Source organism: Schistocerca americana, chromosome 7, assembly GCF_021461395.2.
Source record: "Schistocerca americana isolate TAMUIC-IGC-003095 chromosome 7, iqSchAmer2.1, whole genome shotgun sequence".
In the NCBI taxonomy this organism is placed as follows: domain Eukaryota; kingdom Metazoa; phylum Arthropoda; class Insecta; order Orthoptera; family Acrididae; genus Schistocerca; species Schistocerca americana.
The window spans coordinates 42,758,452-42,777,779 of NC_060125.1; the positions used below are offsets into that span (position 1 = coordinate 42,758,452).

General features: G+C 39.0%; 1 protein-coding gene across 1 annotated transcript in view; it reads right to left on the reverse strand.

The window, feature by feature from the left end:
- LOC124622681 (fibrillin-2-like) overlaps positions 1 to 19,328 on the reverse strand; it is a 631,069-nt gene that overhangs the window by 124,648 nt on the left and 487,093 nt on the right. The window contains 3 exon segments of the mRNA XM_047148470.1: positions 2,109 to 2,237; positions 2,319 to 2,516; positions 12,433 to 12,591. Coding sequence (XP_047004426.1) covers positions 2,109 to 2,237; positions 2,319 to 2,516; positions 12,433 to 12,591 — 486 coding nt within the window.

Sequence of the window (19,328 nt, forward strand, 5' to 3'; positions counted from 1 at the left end):
CATCAATGGTACTATCTGTATCTGTGAATATGCTAGACTCTCGCTAATCCAGCCCTCAGTGGTCCGGCCTCTCAGTAATCTGGCGCACATCCAAAAACAAGTGCACAATGAAGTATCGTATGCAACAGTGCTTAGTTAAACAAAGCTTTATATACTGTATTTGAAATTGTAGCTTTCTTTACAGTTCGGAATCATGTCTTCTAAAAGAAAACACGTTACGCTAGACCTCAAGCAGAAACTCGAAATTTTAGATAAGTTAAATCCAGGTTCTTTGCAGAAAGCCATTGCTGCTACATTCAGTGTTGGATGAGCTACTATTTATGACACCAAAAGATAGAAGATGTTATTCGACAGTACTCGAGACAAATGGACAGTGAGTTGGGAAAATGGAAGGTTACGAGATAGAGCAAGAATGAAGAACTGGACATAGCTGTTTATAGATGGTTCATACAACAACGCAAGAAAGGAATTCCAGTCAGTGGCCCGATTATAAAGGAAAAAGCAGTTGCATTTAACAAACAACTTGGTGGTAGTAACTTGTTTGCAGTGAGCGAAGGCGGCTATCAAACTGGAAAAAACGACACGGCATTTGGCAGCTGACAGCCACCGGGGAAAGTCACTCAGCTAATGATAAGGATGCTGATGAGTTTGTAAGCAAGATACGGAAGACAATGGAGGAAGAAGATTTAACTGCTGACACCTTGTATAATGCTGATAAAACAGGACTCTTTTACAAGATGCTTCCTTCAAAAACATTAGCTGCCAAGAATGAGAAGGAAGCTTGTGGTTACAAGCAACAGAAACAGTGTGTAACATTAAGGGAGTGTTGTAATGCAAATGGGAGTCATAAACTACCGCTTATGGTGACTGGAAAATCCCAAGATCCGCATTGGTTTCAACACACTGACATAAATACTCTACCAGTGCAGTATCACCCTCAGAAGAAAGCGTGGATGGATAGACAAATATTCTCTCCGTGGTTCCATGGAACGTTTGTACCAGCAATGAGAAAAGAACTAAAGAAGAAAAAGCTTCCACTGAAAGATATCCTTATAATTGACAATGCTCCCAGTCATCCTTCAGATGTTTCTCTAAAGTCCGATAGTATACAAGCACTCTTTCTTCTGCCAAATGTGACAGCCCTAATTAAGCCCATGCAGCAGCGAATTTTGGAATGAATTAAACGTCATTATCGATATTCACTTCTCGTCTCCTTACTGAATGGAAGTGAAAACGACTCTACTGAGACTATGCTGAAGGTGTGGAAAGCAATTAACATATGTGATGTTGTTTTCCAAGCAGCTGAAGCATGGGATAAAGTGGAGGGCGCTACCATAATGAAGAGCTGGAGAAAATTGTGGCCATCCATTGATGCCGAGTTGGATCCAGTAGTGAGTGACAGCGATGAGCCAGTCAATTCGGAATTATCAATTACTTTGTACACTGACATGTGGCACAACCTTCCAGGAGGAGAAGAAATTGATGATGAAGGTGTTACTGAGTGATTGAATGAGGGAAATTGTGATACGGACCAAACTTTGACCGATGAATAAATAATCAAAAGCGTGCAAGAAAGTAATGATAAAAGTGATGAAAAAGAGGACACAGGAGGAGAGAGCATGAAGATTTCTCACACTGCTGGTGCTGAAGCTGCCGAGGTCTTCCTGGAGTACATTATGCAACAACGAGATACGTGCAGTACCAATGTAATGCTTGTAAAGAGGTTGCGTGATAAAGCATGCCACCGTCACGTATCATCATTGCGGCAGTTAAAATTTAGGAACATGTTTCATAGTGAGTGATACGACTGTATAATTATGTACATTATACACTCAAGGACTAAGTTTCCTTTGAAAATTAATGTATTTTTGAATTTAATAAAGTATATGCTCTATGTTTTAAAATTGTAGCCTTCAGTTTAATAAAGTACGGTACACTATATCCCCTATGTTTTCAAAATAAATGAAAAACAAAATAAACGAATAAAATAAATTTAAGGCAGTCCCGCTAATCCGGCACCATATGTGCCAGGAATGGCCGGATTAGCGAGGGTCTAGTGTATATAATACATATAAAATAAGGTAAAACCTTTGGAAATGAAGACAAACCTATACAATCATGCAGTCCTATTCCCAGCTTATAGCCCTCAGGACACTGGCACTCATATCTTCCAGGGGAATTAACACACTGTGCATTACCACGGCACGGGCTTGGAACATGTAGGCATTCATTTTCATCTGGAAAAAACAAAAGAAAGTGTGAAATTCTTTAGTTTACACAAACATATGTCACAGCAAATTTTTATGACAACCAATTACCTATACACTGATGAGAGGCTATGTCGTATCTGTAGCCTTGATTGCAGCGGCATTCAAAACTGCCAGGCAGATTCATGCATGTTCCGTGATTACACATCAGAGGCATGAGATGACATTCATCTATATCTTCCATTTTGTTATTCAGTGGGTTTTCTATCTGCCCAGGCATTTTTGTCCCACAAAGCAACTTGTATTCATCTGTAGGGAAGAATAAAAGACAGCATGAAATAATGTGTCGTATGAAATGACACACAAAGTGCCATTATGGGAATGTTATGATAATATTCCCATTTATTACCAGATATATAGGAGATGCAAAATGAGTCAGTGAAAGGAACAGTGAAAATAAACTTAAAAAACAGCATACTGAAATACATGCTAATCTTCAAGACCAAAAACCAGGAGATTAAGTTTGCAGCTCACTTTCAGTGTAATCCCAAGACAACTGATGTGAGTCCTTCCCTATGATGTCATAAAGATATATAACAACCATAAAAACACTATCCAGGAATGGTTTCCTGATAAGGTGACTCATATGATCAGTACAATTGAATGTCATGTTGTGTTTTAAAATAAAGAATATAAATAAGGATTCACCATTATCACCCTACCACTTTAATTTTTAACACCAAATTCCAATTTTTTATTGTTATTCACATACTTAACATTTTATTTGTGCTTTTTTCTTTTCATGTGTTTTGGGGCATTGTTTTCTCCACCCTGTGATATACAAATGTCACATGGGCAAAGAGTACAAAATGCAAACAGACCTTCCCTAGACTTGATACTCCATGAAAACTGTTCTGAATATTGCTTCAAGAAAACAGAGTTAGTTTTTGGTCACAATGAAAAACAAAACACCAAATAAAAATGGTATGAATATAAAGAATAAGATACACATTAAATAACCACTTACCCAAAAATAATGGCTTTCAAGGATATGAGTAACAAAATAACACATATAACCATCCACTCTTAAGGATTTATACCAATTTTAAAAATGTTGATGAATAAGGAACTTTTTAGAATTTTTTTTTCTTGTGGGGATATACAGCCTTATATGTTTTAAGAAAGGCAACATGTTCCAAACAAGCTGTAATGTATTACAATAAATATATTACAGGCTGTTTGGACCTAGTTTTCTTTCTTTAAAAAAGCAACTTCACTTACGCACAATGACAACATACATAAACAATTTTAAATAGAGTACAACACAGAGCATTACAGGTATACATTCTACAAAATGTGCAGGATAGAAGAAAAAATGGTAGGGATTCAAAACAAATGTGTTGAGTTTGAAGAAAATTAGCTAAAATTGGGAGAAAGAGTGGAATAAATGGGAGGTGGCAGAAAAAGTGGAAAAATCAGGAGTCTTACACCGAAATCAGAAGAAGTCTCATTATCCATGATGAATTTGTTCCTGAAATTTTTGCTTTTGAATCAAGTGTTCATCATTGTTCTTTTTATTATTTTTTTAAGGCATCAAGGTTTGCAGGCCAAACTTTTCTCTTCTTCAAAAAATTCTGGAAAATTCTTCATTAAAAAAAAAACACACACACACACACCCACACCCACAAAGAAACACACACAGATATACACAAAAGCGCCAAAGAAACTGGTATAGGCATGCGTATTCAAATACAGATATATGTAAACAGGCAGAATACAGCACTGTGGTCGCCAATGCCTATATATGACAAGTGTCTTGTGCACAGTTGTTAGATTGACTGGTGCTGCTACAATGGCAGGTTATCAAGATTTAAGTGAGTTTGAACATGGTGTTATAGTCAGTGCACGAGCGATGGGATACAGCATCTCCAAGGTAGCGATGAACTGGGGATTTTCCTTATGAACATTTCAGGAGTATACCGTGAATGTCAGCAATCTAGTAAAATATCAAATCTCCGACATTTATGCTGTTCGAAAAAGATCCTGCAAGAATGGGACCAACAATGACCGAAGAGAATCGTTCAACGTGACAGAAGTGCAACCCTTCCCCAAACTGCTGCAGATTTCAATGCTGGGCCATCAACATGTGTCAGCATGCCAACCATTCAATGGACCATCATCAATATGGGTTTTCGGAGCTGAAGGCCCACTCGTATAACCTTGATGACCGCACAACACAAAGTTTTACGCCTTGCCTGGGTCTGACAACACTGACATTCGACTGTTGATGACTGGAAACATGTTGCCTGGTCAGACAAGTCATGTTTCAGATTGTATTGAGTGGATGGACGTGTACAGGTGTGGAGACAACTCATGAATCCATGGACCCTGCATCTCAGCAGGGGACCGTTCAAGCTGGTGGAGGGTCTGTGATAGTATGGGGTGAATGCAGTTACAGTGATATGAGACCCCTGATACATCTAGATACGACTCTGACAGGTGACACATACTTAAGCATCCTGTCTGATCACCTGCATCCATTCATGTCCACTGTGCATTCCAACGGACTTGGGCAATTCCAGCAGGACAATGCGACACTCCACATGTCCAGAATTGCTACAGAGTGGGCTCCAGTAACACTCTTCTGAATTTAAACACTTTCACTGCCCATCAAACTCCCCAGGCATGAACATTATTGAGCATATCTGGGATGCCTAGCAACATGCTGTTCAGATGAGCTCTCTGCCCCCTCGTACTCTTACGGATTTATGGACAGCCCTGCAGGATTCAATGGTGTTAATTCCCACCAGCACTACTTCAGACATTAGTCGAGTCCATGCCACACTGTGTTGCGGCACTTCTATGTGCTCACAGGGACCCTACACAATATTATGCAGATGTATCAGTTTCTTTTGCTCTTCAGTTTATATACAAGTTACATATAACATCAAAATATATTTTTAATTCTATTCGATCTTGGAGTTTTTGTATATTCACATGGTCTAAAAATTCTGGCACTGAATAGAAGCAGTGATCTAATAAGAATGCTGTTAGGGATTTATAAAACAGTGAAAATGTTGAAATAATTTTTATTTCATGTGGCAGACAATTAAACTTGTACATCCATATAGCACTATTTGTAGTGGAGGCTTTAAAGGCTGTTGCTGCTGTCCTTACTTACTGGACATGGAGTTTGTCTTTTTGACTGGTATCACATTCACGTAGCATTTTTATTTATCTCCTTTAAATTCTTTCTCATTTGTTTACACATTACTATAACAAAAATGCAGGGAAATGGGAAGACCACAGACTTCTGAAAGACGGGCTGCAGAAATCTGTTTGTCTTGCATGGTGCATTGCTCTTATAGCTCTCTTTTGGGCAAGAAGATGACTGAGCTAGTAGTTGTTGTACTCCAGAATATAATCCCATACTGTAGAATACTGTGTAACTTGACACAGTATGAAATTTGAACAGGTGGAAGCTTGCTTTGTGTGCAAGTAAATGTAGGCTGCAACATTTTTCTCTGTTATGTGCGTCTGCCATTTAAAATCATGTTGAAGCCTAAAAATTTTGTTTCCAGTGAGAGTGTAATGCCACCGCCATTTATTATCCCAGGGATGCACGCAGCACGCCGCCGCCGCAGCATCGCCTCATAGCCCATGGACGTCGAGCTCTCCCCGTCCCCTTCGGGTCTACCTGGGGGTGGTCTGCGGTCTGAGGAGGTTTTTGTACCGGGTTTTTACCTCGCTCCCTCACGTGAATGCGGGACCACGGGCGGGCAGTCATCCCAGGCAGTCTCTCTGTTCGCCCCCTCAGTTCTGCCACCACCCGGGTCCCTCCTCCCAATGTTACAAGTCTTATTCCACGATGCCGCGACGTTTTGGGGGGCAGGGGTATAGTATCATTGCCACAGATACTACTACAACGCCGTGCCAACACAAGGTTGGCAGCCTGTCGTCTGCCGAGCACAGCGCACTCTAGCGGGCTGTGCAGCTCGACGGAACTGGAGTGTGCCCCATTCACTTCTTAGCTAGATTTCAACCTAGGCAGACGCACTTTCATAATTGGCCCTCAGCCATTTCTGTAATGTTTGCATTGATTCTCTGAGGAGAGCCCATCAAGCTTAGTCCCTGAGAATATGTTGTATTAGTTCATGGTACTCCATGTTACGAGATTGTCAGTTTATAGCCGCAGCTGCAGTCCTACAAACTACTGTAGATAAGTTATTTCATTGTACTATGTGTTTCTTGAATAATAATCCTTCTCTCTAACAGTGTGTCGTACTGCATATTATTGCAATCTGGACTCCTTCAGCTCCTATCAACTCAGCCTCCTACTTATTTGCATTTCATAACGAGCTGAAAACACCCACGCGTTTTGTGCCTCTAAACAGTGAGACACAATAAAATCTAATGTTGTGTCCATAGATTTTGCTACCATTTTCTTCATTTGGAGTTACTGCAACACTGTTCCAAAAGATGGTCATGTATGAACACTTACCATACTTCAGTCCCATTTCACCGGCAAGTCCTAAATTTTGCTTTGATCTTGTGTTTTGTGTGTTGCTGTAGATGTAAATGTGCTGTAAAGGAAATTAAAAGATTGTGTGTTTGCTCATATATTTCAATACTAGAACTTCTTTTCAATTTTTTTCTGTGATAATTACTATTAAATTGAGGTTTCATCTGTGTAGTCAGCAACACCAAAACGTTTATTTAAAGTAGAAAGTCCAATAAACCTAAAAATGTGAAATTCCAACAGCATATTTGTACACACGAGTTGTAACTTCCAAAAAATCACATATTTTAGCCAGTCCATGGGTAATGGCAGCTACCTACGAGATCAGTACCATATCGATTAAGGAGAAACAGTCATTTTTATTGCAAACACTTGTGACATAAAAGAAAATATCATAAAAAAGAATACAACAATATTACAGAAGGAAAGTTGCTACTCACCATATAGGGGAGATGCTGAGTCACAATAGGCATAACAAAAAGATTCACACAATTATAGCTTTTGGCCATTACGGCCATTGTCAGCAATAGACAGACATACACACATGCACACACACACACTCACAGAAAAGCAACTGGCACACACGTCACCATTCTCAGATAACTAAAACCACACTGCCAAGCCATAATAGAGCGAATCTTTTTGTTGCGCCTATCGTGACTCAGTATCTCCGCTATATGGTGAATAGCAACTTTCCTTCTCTAATATTGTTACATTCCATCCTGGATTTTCCATTGTTTGTAAAAAAAGAATACTGTGTACACCCTCTTTGGAGTGGCAGCCTAATAAGTGGAAAGTTTTACACAATGTTTCATAGACTTCAACAGTTTCCATGAAATTTTTTTTCAATATTTTCGAATGGTAGTCAAAAGTTTTAATGAATTACTTCACCTGTTAACCTTATTAACATACATTTCATTCAACTCGTTCAAACAGGCAAACTCAGTGTACAATTATTGAATTGGCATCAGTGTGTTCTAGAAGAGTTGAACTATGTTTCAATTTTAGTTTTATGTGCAGCAACAAATTATAAAGACAATATGCATTTTCTGACGATGTTACTGAACCTTCGACACGTGGGAAATTTTTTTAGTATTGAAGTTAGGTGAACACACAATGCGAACAGAATATTAACAATACATCACATTGTCATATACTCCAAACCAGAACTGTTAGTTTTCTAACACGAGATGATTTTAGTTACATATGACACACCATGGTCCACTCACTAAGCGGTTGTCTGTGAGGTTTCGTTATGAGAAACAAGTCTCCAGTTTTGTAATTAAACAGTTATTAATTTTTCTGACGTTCTTTCACTCACCCTCAGGTGAAGTACATTGTCCAACACACTTTACTAATACAAAATTCCAAAAATAAATTGCATTCTTCGTTTTATTCATATAAGCCACTGTTCTGACAGTTGGCAGCCAAATGGGGAGCGGTGAATGTGCGGAAAGTGACAATTTTGTCACTCAAACTCATGTGGCTATCAATTCCTAGCAACACAGTGACAGTTTTGTCAAGGGCTTGTTCGCAGATTGGCAGGTTGTCACGTCGTAACATGCGCGCATCTCTGAGTACACACACAGACCCGACAAGAGTGATAAAACAGTCATGGTGACAAAAATCACCCATTTGCACTAACCTGAAGAGGCTCTGGAAAGGTTCAAAATCATAAAATGTTCAGTTTTAACTTTTTGCCATTTTAAAAATTGACAGACTTTCCCCTTTCAATTGATATATAATTTATTCAGTTCAGATGACTACAACTATTTTCAAGATGTTTTTTGAAATACGTTCTGCATGGGCATGACCGACTGTGGTGCTGTTGAACTGCTATCAAATGTTGTACTCATGAATTTACATGCTCATCATGTACATTTTAGTGATGTGAGGGAAAGTACCAGGTTGAGATTCATTGGGAGAGTCCTTAGAAAATGTAGTCCATCAACAAAGGAGGTGGCTTACAAAACACTCGTTCGACGTATACTTGAGTATTGCTCATCAGTGTGAGATCCGTACCAGGTCGGGTTGACGGAGGAGATAGAAAAGATCCAAAGAAGAGCGGCGCATTTTGTCACAGGGTTATTTGGTAAGCGTGATAGCGTAACGGAGATGTTTAGCAAACTCAAGTGGCAGGCTCTGCAAGAGAGGTGCTCTGTATTGCGGTGTAGCTTGCTGTACAGGTTTTGAGAGGGTGCATTTCTGGATGAGGTATCGAATATATTGCTTCCCCCTACTTATACCTCCCGAGAAGACCACGAATGTAAAATTAGAGATATTTGGGCGCGCATGGAGGCTTTCTGGCAGTCGTTCTTTCCGCAAAACATACGAGACTGGAACCGGAAAGGGAGGTAATGACAGTGGCACGTAAAGTGCCCTCTGCCACACACCGTTGGGAGGCTTGCGGAGTATAATTGTAGATGTAGATGTAGAAAGTAAGTGTTGTGGCTAACCTGTGATAGTTTGATATATATCACTTGCTCGATTGTCATGTGTTTCATGTTTATTTACTCTTTTGTGATCCGGAAAATATTCATAGTGAATTCTGTTCATTGAAGTCTCTGTTTTATAGAAGAATAATCACTGGTATCCCCCCAAGAACCACAGACCTTGCCGTTGGTGGGGAGGCTTGCGTGCCTCAGTGATACAGATAGCTGTACCGTAGGTGCAACCACAACGGAGGGGTATCTGTTGAGAGGCCAGACAAACGTGTGGTTCCTGAAGAGGGGCAGCATCCTTTTCAGTAGCTGCAGGGGCAACAGTCTGCATGATTGACTGATCTGGCCCTGTAACACTAACCAAAACGCCATTGCTGTGCAGGTACTGCGAACGGCTGAAAGCAAGGGGAAACTACAGCCGTAATTTTTCCTGAGGGCATGCAGCTTTACTGTATGGTTAAATGATGATGGCGTCCTCTTGGGTAAAATATTCCAGAAGTAAAATAGGGTGGGGACTACTCAGGAGGACGACGTTATCAGGAGGAAGAAAACTGGCATTCTACGGAACGGAGCGTGGAATGTCAGATCCCTCAATCACGCAGGTAGGTTAGAAAATTTAAAAATGGAAATGGATAGGTTAAAGTTAGATATAGTAGGAATTAGTGAAGTTCACTGGCAGGAGGAACAAGACTTTTGGTCAGGCGAATACAGGGTTATAAATACAAAATCAAATAGGGGTAATGCAGGAGTCGGTTTAATAATGAATAAAAAAATAGGAGTGCGGCTAAGCTATTACAAACAGCATAGTGAACGCATTATTGTGGCCAAGATAGACACGAAACCCACGCCTACTACAGTAGTACAAGTTTATATGCCAACTAGCTCTGCAGATGATGAAGAAATTGAAGAAATGTATGATGAAATAAAAGAAATTATTCAGATAGTGAAGGTAGACGAAAATTTAATAGTCATTGGTAACTGGAATTCGGTAGTAGGAAAAGGGAGAGAAGGAAACGTAGTAGGTGAATATGGATTCGGGTTAAGAAATGAAAGAGGAAGCCGCCTGATAGAATTTTGCACAGAGCACAACTTAATCATAGCTAATACTTGGTTCAAGAATCATAAAAGAAGGTTGTATACTTGGAAGAAGCCTGGAGATACTGACAGATTTCAGATAGATTATATAATGGTAAGACAGAGATTTAGGAACCAGGTTTTAAATTGTAAGACATTTCCAGGGGCAGATGTGGACTCTGACCACAATCTATTGGTTATGAACTGTAGATTAAAACTGAAGAAACTGCAAAAAGGTGGGAATTGAAGGAGATGGAACCTGGATAAACTGAAAGAATCAGAGGTTGTACAGAGTTTCGGGGAGAGCATAAGAGAACAATTGACAGGAATGGGGGAAAGAAATACAGTAGAAGAGGAATGGGTAGCTTTGAGAGATGAAGTAGTGAAGGCAGCAGATGATCTAATAGGTAAAAAGACGAGGGCTAGTAGAAATCCTTGGGTAACAGAAGAAATACTGAATTTAATTGATGAAAGGAGAAAATATAAAAATGCAGTAAATGAAGCAGGCAAAAAGAAATACAAACGTCTCAAAAATGAGATTGACAGGAAGTGCAAAATGGCTAAGCAGGGATGGCTAGAGGACTAGAAATCCTCTGAAGGCTTTTAAGAAAAGGAGAACTGTTGGAAAGCCAAAGGCAGGTGTTATTACAGTAAACAATAAAGATGATAACCAAGTGTGTGAACCTAACCTTGCTGGTACACCAGATCATTACAATGAAAGTCAGAAAGAAAGAACGTTTGCAGAGGAAGCTGGCCTCAATTAGTGAAAAGCAGGAATGTTTTATGGTCGAATTAGACGTGAGTGAAATGTTTGATATGTCAGTTCTCAGTGGAAGTTTTGCTAACTAAGTAAGATGTACTTAGTGTAGTGATGATGGTTTGGAACTCACTATAAAAAATCATGTAGTACAGTATGACACAAACAGAAACATTGGGGTATACACAGCCCAATTTTACATTCATTGGACTTGTATGCTCTCATTCAGTTCGTGATGTACCTGCTGAAAATCCTTTAGAACAACACAATATGTGAAAATAATATGACAAACATATGCAGCAACTCATCTTTAAAAAGACTACAACTACTGCTATTCTCAGAAGACGTGTAATCTGAATCATTGTCAAATGGTTCATGTCCATCACTTGTATACTCATCATGAACTTTGTAAATCATTTGCTCCAAACTTTTCTCCTCCACACTGCACATTTGAAAAAAGTCAATCCAAAAGCACACAAAACGCTCGAAACAGAGACAACTTGAACGTCACCTAATACTCATGAAACAAGAAATAATAAGAAGATTTCACAACTGAAGAATTTTTATGCTGATACTGCTAAAGCCATCTAGCAATCACAGTAGAACCTACGAAGTATGCAGACCTCTCAGAAGTTGGGAGGAGCTGTAAATATACGTTCAACAACGCAAAAAATCATAACAACTGACTTAATATAATGTTTTTATATTATAACTTTGTTTGAATTTCCCGACTTTTCCCCGGTTGTTCAAGGTTATGTAAGATTCATGGTTTTCAAGGGTTCAAGGATTGCTAACCACCCTGAAAGGTGAATTTTCTACAGCAGTATGTTTAATGATCTGAGGAAAAGACTAATAAAATGTTTTGTGAGGGGTGTCCTCGTGTATGGCGCTGAAACATAAACATTGAGGAGGACAGATAGGGCAAGACTGGAGGCTTTTGACATGTGGACATGGCGAAGGATGGAAAGAGTGAAGAATGATGAGGTACTGAGAAGAGTGGGAGATCAAAGGCAATTATTGAATGTGATAAAAAGAAGGAAACAAAATAGGATTGAACATTTATTAAGAAAGAAGGAGTGGCATATAAAAACAGCATTAGACAGGTATGTGGAAAGGAAGAGGAGGTAAGGGGCAAAAACATTTCAGAGCCTAGATGATGTGATGGACAGCAACACACACACACCACTGAGAAGGAAGCAATGGATTGCAGGAAATGGAGACAGAAAAGACCTGCTAATATAGCAGGAAACTGATGGTGATGGTGTATGTACAGTACAGTGGCTTAAAGCAACAGTTTAATTTATACTGCCATACTACAAAAATGTATCAAAAGTGCATGCTATTCTGAATTACATATTAGTGACATGTTTAGGTAGAATAAGATGCCTCAAAAATGGCCAAGAATGATATAATAAATCATATTTGTTGACTCACCTGTTCCCTGTTTGGGGCATGGTTGCCCTGGCTCACCCCAGGCGGCTCCCATTGAACAACAGCACACTTTCCGTGTTTGGTTGTGCGACATAGGTGATGAGCAGCGCCAGCCTTCACATTCGAGGTAGCACTGAGCCTTTCTCATATCTACACATTGTTCTGTAATCATAAATGAAACAGTTAAGTTTAACAATATAAATCAGGATGGACTGCTACTCACCACACAGAGGAAGTGTTGAGGCACATTTAACACAGCCACTGTTGGCTCCAGGTGCTGTGGCTCAAAATATAAATAAAATGAAATAAAAAGATGGTAATTGTGAGGAGTGCAGGTTGGTAGGTAGAGAGAGAGGTCAGCATGGTGTGTGTGTGTGTGTGTGTGTGTGTGTGTGTGTGTGAATAGGGCAAGAAGTGCTGTGATGTGTGATGCAGGCAGAAACAGGGAAATGTGAAAATATGTGTGGATGAAAGGTGGTGACAGGATCATTTTAAAGTTCTAAGAATAACTATATCAGCAGAGAGAACATGGGGCAGAGGTTGCGCACTTTGTGAACATACTGGTGTGTGTTGTATGCAAGCCCGACTGTCACCACAAGAGAGTACAGAAATCGGTGTGTCACAAGGTGTTTGGTAAGCACACGGACATTGTGTGCGGTTTGGGAGGGCACAAGGAAACAGGGAAGGTAGAGGAAGGAATGGACAGAAACTGTGTAATTGAATGGTACAGAAAATAGTAACAACTGGAAACAGCACTGGATTTCATGACAGAAGATAAGACACTATGCTAATTCAAACAGTGGGACAATCCACAATGCAGTAGCAATATCAATTAGAATAGACTGCTACTCACCACACAGAGGAGGCACTGGGTAACAGGCAGACATATTTAAAGTAGACTGATGGAAGATACCAACTTTCAGACAAAGTACTTCATCATATGAGAGACAAACACACAGATACTAACTGTTAGTAAATATATATATATATAATAGAGGGAAACATTCCACGCGGGAAAAATGTATTTAAAAACAAAGATGATGTGACTTACCATACGAAAGTGCTGGCAGGTCGATAGAAACACAAACAGACACATAAATACACACAAAATTCAAGCTTTCGCAACAAACTGTTGCCTCATCAGGAAAGAGGGAAGGAGAGGGAAAGACGAAAGGAAGTGGGTTTTAAGGGAGAGGGTAAGGAGTCATTCCAATCCCGGGAGCGGAAAGACTTACCCCCGGGATTGGAATGACTCCTTACCCTCTCCCTTAAAACCCACTTCCTTTCGTCTTTCCCTCTCCTTCCCTCTTTCCTGATGAGGCAACAGTTTGTTGCGAAAGCTTGAATTTTGTGTGTATTTATGTGTATGTTTGTGTTTCTATCGACCTGCCAGCACTTTCGTATGGTAAGTCACATCATCTTTGTTTTTAAATATAAATATATATATATATAATGTTTTGGCCATGGCTGCAGTGGCCTTCTAGTTAATATTCATTGACTATTGCATTCTTCCTGTTTAAGGAGCACAGGGATACTTAATAAAGGGCTAATCACCTGTGTAAACTAGAAATGAAGGCCCACTTGGCATGTAATATTACCCCTATTAATGGGGATGCATGATTCTAAAATTCAAACAAGTTACAAAAAGGAATGGTTGTTAAGGCATTCCTTTACTGTATCTTATAATTTCTGAATTTCCTTATTTTCTTTCCTTATGTCTGCAAGAGACTTGTTGAAGAGTTTTGCACAATTATTTAAATTTCCGCCATATACTTAATGTCATATTGAACAGTCAATGTGCAAATTGTTTTCCATTCGTTTTCTGTCATTTTATATTTCATAATAACTAGTCCAAAACAGAATTTACTATTGGCTATAAATATCATTAAAGTGTAATTGCACTTCTGGTTGAAAACGCATCAGAATGATCCACTCTTATCTATCATGAAATTTCATAAGCACTCACTTTCATTTGGTGTATCAGCTATATACAATACTTTAATCATGACAGATCACCATTAACCTAGAACATGAATTATGACTACCTTTTTAACTACAATTAAAATAATTAATTTATTAACTGACTGTTCCATAGTTCTCGGTAGAATATGTCATGTATTATCAATGAAACACATGCAACAGTGGTGTAACATTCTACAACATTTGTCATTGTAGAATTTATTATTATAAATATTGTAGAATATTACACCAGTGTTATGTGTGTTTATTTATAATTGTAGAATTTATTATAAATTATAAATACTGTTGAACGTTACACAAGTGTTGTGTGTGTTTCATTAATAATAACAAATTTACTTTCCTATATGTATAGTAAGTTATCAACATTTTTATCAGACTAAGATCTCGCGAGATTTGAGAGTGCACTGGAGCAATTCTCTTTGTGTATCATTTTATAAGAGATAACTGTGTCACCTACCAGTACGGTACTCTTAGATTATTAGCAATATAATCTTTGGAGCTATTAACATACATTAGCAATAGTACTCCTAAACTACATATAGTAGTTCACATATGGTCAGGAACAGTTTGCACTCAGGAGCGAACTCGTGGTAAGTTGGATTCATGAGAGTGGATAAGCAATTTGTGTGAATATAAAAATCTTCAAAGATGTTGAGGAACTTTATGTCTGAATTTACAATGAGACCTCAAAATTAAACCTAGTATTGTTATTCTCTCTGCATATTAAGGTACCATTAGTTCTATTACGAACACAGTCATCATGTCGCATAATGTCTCTGTCAACAGTCTGCAATATATACATGAGAGATTTGCTGAAGGGATCCCATTATAAAGGACCACAATGACCTCAAATGCCTGTTTAAATCATCAAATGCATCCCAGTCTCTAAACTGAACCCTTCTTTCACAAACTCTTGCTGTCCCTATATATTTATCACAGGACACAAATCCAACAATCCCCCTCATCTTATTGTGGCTGGTTCTTGTGTCCTTACTGGAAAGGACTTCACTCTATCCTGCCAGTACTTTCAGTTCATTGTCCACAAACCACTTTCCTTTTTTTTTTAACAATATCAACTACTTTCTTGTCCAATAACCACCAGGCTCCACGATTATAACAGCCACCTCCTCATACAGCCAACATCTTCCATACACAAAATCTCCTTGTATCTGAACACTACTTTTCCCATCTATATCTTCATCTACAACAACTTTTACCTTGAAGGCAAATATTTTAACAAATTTGTGCCACTGACATGGGCATTTTCTTAGTACTTTAACATCCTCACCAACTGACACTTCACCTAGAGGAATCATTCCCACTAATCCAAAAACGTGATACCCTCATCTATTTTATATTTAATGATGACACTATTAAATCCAAGCCCATGACCATAGTATCCTGCCCTCATTCATTCAGAACATCAATGCTTTCTCTCCAACTGATTATGTTTGGCTCTCCTCTGGTCAGCAACTTCCCTCACAATTATATTGTTGCAGAAGAAGCTGATTAGCACAATCACCATGGTGTAGTGGTTATGATACTAGACTTTTTGCATGGAGGGTCGTGAGTTCAAAACTCGCGTGAACTGTAAAATTTGATTTTCTATATTCGGTTCAAGTACATTCTGCCAACTTCAGAACATGATGACCAAATTGTAGAAGAAATGTATAATGGCATAGAGTGAATAATGGACGGAAATAAAAAATGCTGCAAAATAGTAATGGGAGACTGGAACGCCACTGTGGGAAAAGGGAAAGAGGAAAACATAGTAGGCAGTCATGGTCTTGGAAAGAGAAATGATAGAGGTGAATGGCTAATTGACTTCTGCAGGGAAAGGCAGCTGATAGCGGCAAACACATGGTTCAAGAACCACAAGAGGAGGCTCTACACTTGGAAATCACCAGGGGATAAATACAGAAACAAAACTGATTTTATACTGGTAAAAGAAAGATACAGGAATGGAATGAAGAAGGTGCACACATTATCAGGTGCAGATATTAATAGTGACTACAACTTACTTATGGCAGAAATAGAAATAAGAATGAAAAAACTGAAGGTGACCATGGTGAAGAAGTGTGATCTAGAGAAGATAAGATCCAACAAAGAACAAATTACAGAAATGCTGTCTCGGGAGTTTCTAAACACATTACAAGACAAAGAACCACCTGATAATGCCAACTAGTACTGGAATATGCTGAAAGAAGGAATCATTAAAGCAGGGCAGCAAAATGTAGGATATGTAAAAGGGAAAAGGTCAAAAAACCCATGGGTCGCACAAGAAATGATTTCCAAGATGGAGGAGAGAAGAAAATTGAAAAACAAGAGCACTGAAGATGCAAGAAAGATATACCGAAGCTTAAATAATGAACTGCGAAGAGAAACAGAGCAGGCTAGGAAAAAATGGCTAAATGAGGAATGTGATGAAACTGAAGAACTGGACAGGAAAGGAAGATACGACCTACTATACAACAGAGTAAAGACTATGACATGGGAACAAAACAGAGCAGGAAGTTCTACTATGGAAATTTTGAGTAAAGACGAAGAGGTAGTGTACAAAGATCGTGACGATGTCCTCCATAGATGGGAAGAATATCTAAAAGAGCTATATGACACAAATAGCAAACCAGAAACTCTGGAACTTGAATCACACAACAGTGTAAGTGATGACGAGAAAGGACCAACCATCATAATGGAAGAAGTAAAGTCTGCCATAGCTGCAATGAAAAATGGCAAAGCTGTAGGTACAGATATGATACCACGAGAAATATTAAAATGCTTGAACCAAGATGGAATAAGAGAAATATTGAGAATATGTAATAAACTATATGACAGTGGTGAATGGTCTAAGGACTTTCTAACAACAGTAATGATTCCATTACCGAAAAAACAAGGAACGAGGAAATGCAGCGAGCACAGGACAATCAGCCTCATTTCACATGCAGCCAAAGTAATGTTAAGAATAATTAATAAAAGACTTGAAAAAGTAATGGAGGAGAATCTTGGTGAGGAGCAGTTTGGCTTTAGATGGAATACGGGCACAAGAGATGCAATAGGGCTCCTACGAATGTTGGGAGAAAGGTTTATTGAAAAAGGAAGAGACCTATATAAGTGATTCATCGATCTAGAAAAGGCATTTGACAATGTGGTTTGGGACAAGCTTGCGACTATAATGAAGGAAAAGAGAGTGGACTGGAAAACCAGAAGACTTGTAAACTCATTATATCTTAATCAAAAAGTTTCAATTAAAGTGAGAGGAGAAAGTAGAAACTGGATCGAACTAGGAAAATGAGTAAGACAAGGATGCTGTCTATCACCAACTCTTTTCAGCCTCTACTTGGAAAATATGATTGACCAATGCTCATCAGATGACAAAAGCGTAGGAATTGGAGAAATAAGAGTAGGATGTTTGAGGTTTGCTGATGACATGGTCCTCCTAGCCACAGGGGAAAAAGAATTACAGGATTTGGTGGACACCATTGAAACTAACGGAAAAAATATGGAATGAAAATTAACACAAATAAAACAAAAGTATTGGCACTGGGAGGAAATAAGGAAATAAAAATAATGCTGAATGGAGAAATACTAGAACAGGTGCAAAATTTTAAGTATCTTGGAAGCAGGATAGACACCGACTGGAAGTGCACCACAGAAATTAAAACAAGGATAGCAATGGCAAAAGAGGCGTTTTACAAGAAAAGGAGAATTTTCTGCAGCGGTCTGGACAGAGAACTCAGGAAGAGACTCATAAAATGTCTTGTGTGGAGTGTTCTTCTATATGGCGCAGAAACACGGACTATGAGGAAGAAAGACAGAGAAAGGCTGCAGGCTTTTGAGATCTGGACATGGCGGAGGATGGAAAGAATAAGTTGGATGGACAGAGTAAAAAATGAAGAGGTATTGAGAAGAATGGGAGAGAAAAGACAGTTACTAGATGTAATAAAGAGAAGAAAAAGAAATTGGATTGGGCATATATTAAGAAAGAATGACGGACTGACAAAAAGAGTTTTAGAAGGTTATGTAGAAGGGAAAAAGAAGCGAGGAAGGAAGAGATTCCAGATACTGGATGACACGATGGACGGTACAATATACAGCAGCCTTAAGAAGGAAGCAATGGATCGCAGAAAATGGAGAGGCAAAGGACCTGCTAATATAGCAGATAACTGATGATGATGACATTGTAGAAGTATCCAAAAATGTCAAGAATCATTAACTGGAATGTTCTGTAACTGTATTTATACCGTATGTGTTCCAGCAGAAGGCAGTTCGCTCCACGCTCTTGTATGTGAATGTGGTGAATGAACCTTTGATAAGTGAAGTTAGTGTTCATCATTCATCTAATTACACCTTCTTCTACATGACATTATTCTGGTGGAGGCGCTTGGGTATTGGACCTTGTGGTAGAGCACATTATCGATGACACAGTGGTTCCCATCAGGCCACAACAGAGTCACCGTTTGCATGGCGAGAAACCAGAGTTCAAGCCATATTCAACAGATCGCAATCCATAGGTGACAGAACAAGAACAGGACGTTATGATGACAGCAACTGCGTGTCACCACATAAGACATCCTTCCAGGTTCTCTGGTGATGATGGCCAAGATCCAAACAAGTGGCTGAAGGTATATGAGTGTATAGCCAAATTTAACAAATGGGATGACACCGTGTGTTTGGCTAATGTATTTTTCTACTTGGGGGGCACTGCCAAGCAATGGTATGAGAACAATGAGGAGAAGTTCACAAGCTGTGAAGTATTCCAGGAGGAACTGCACAAATATTTCGACGACACATAGCGACAGACGTGCAAGGCTGAAGATAAATTAAAGTGCAGGGCACAGCGCCCAGGAGAAACTACAGCATCCTACATTCAAGATGTCATGGAGCTGTGTAAAATAGTGGATCCTAGAATGAAGGAGGAA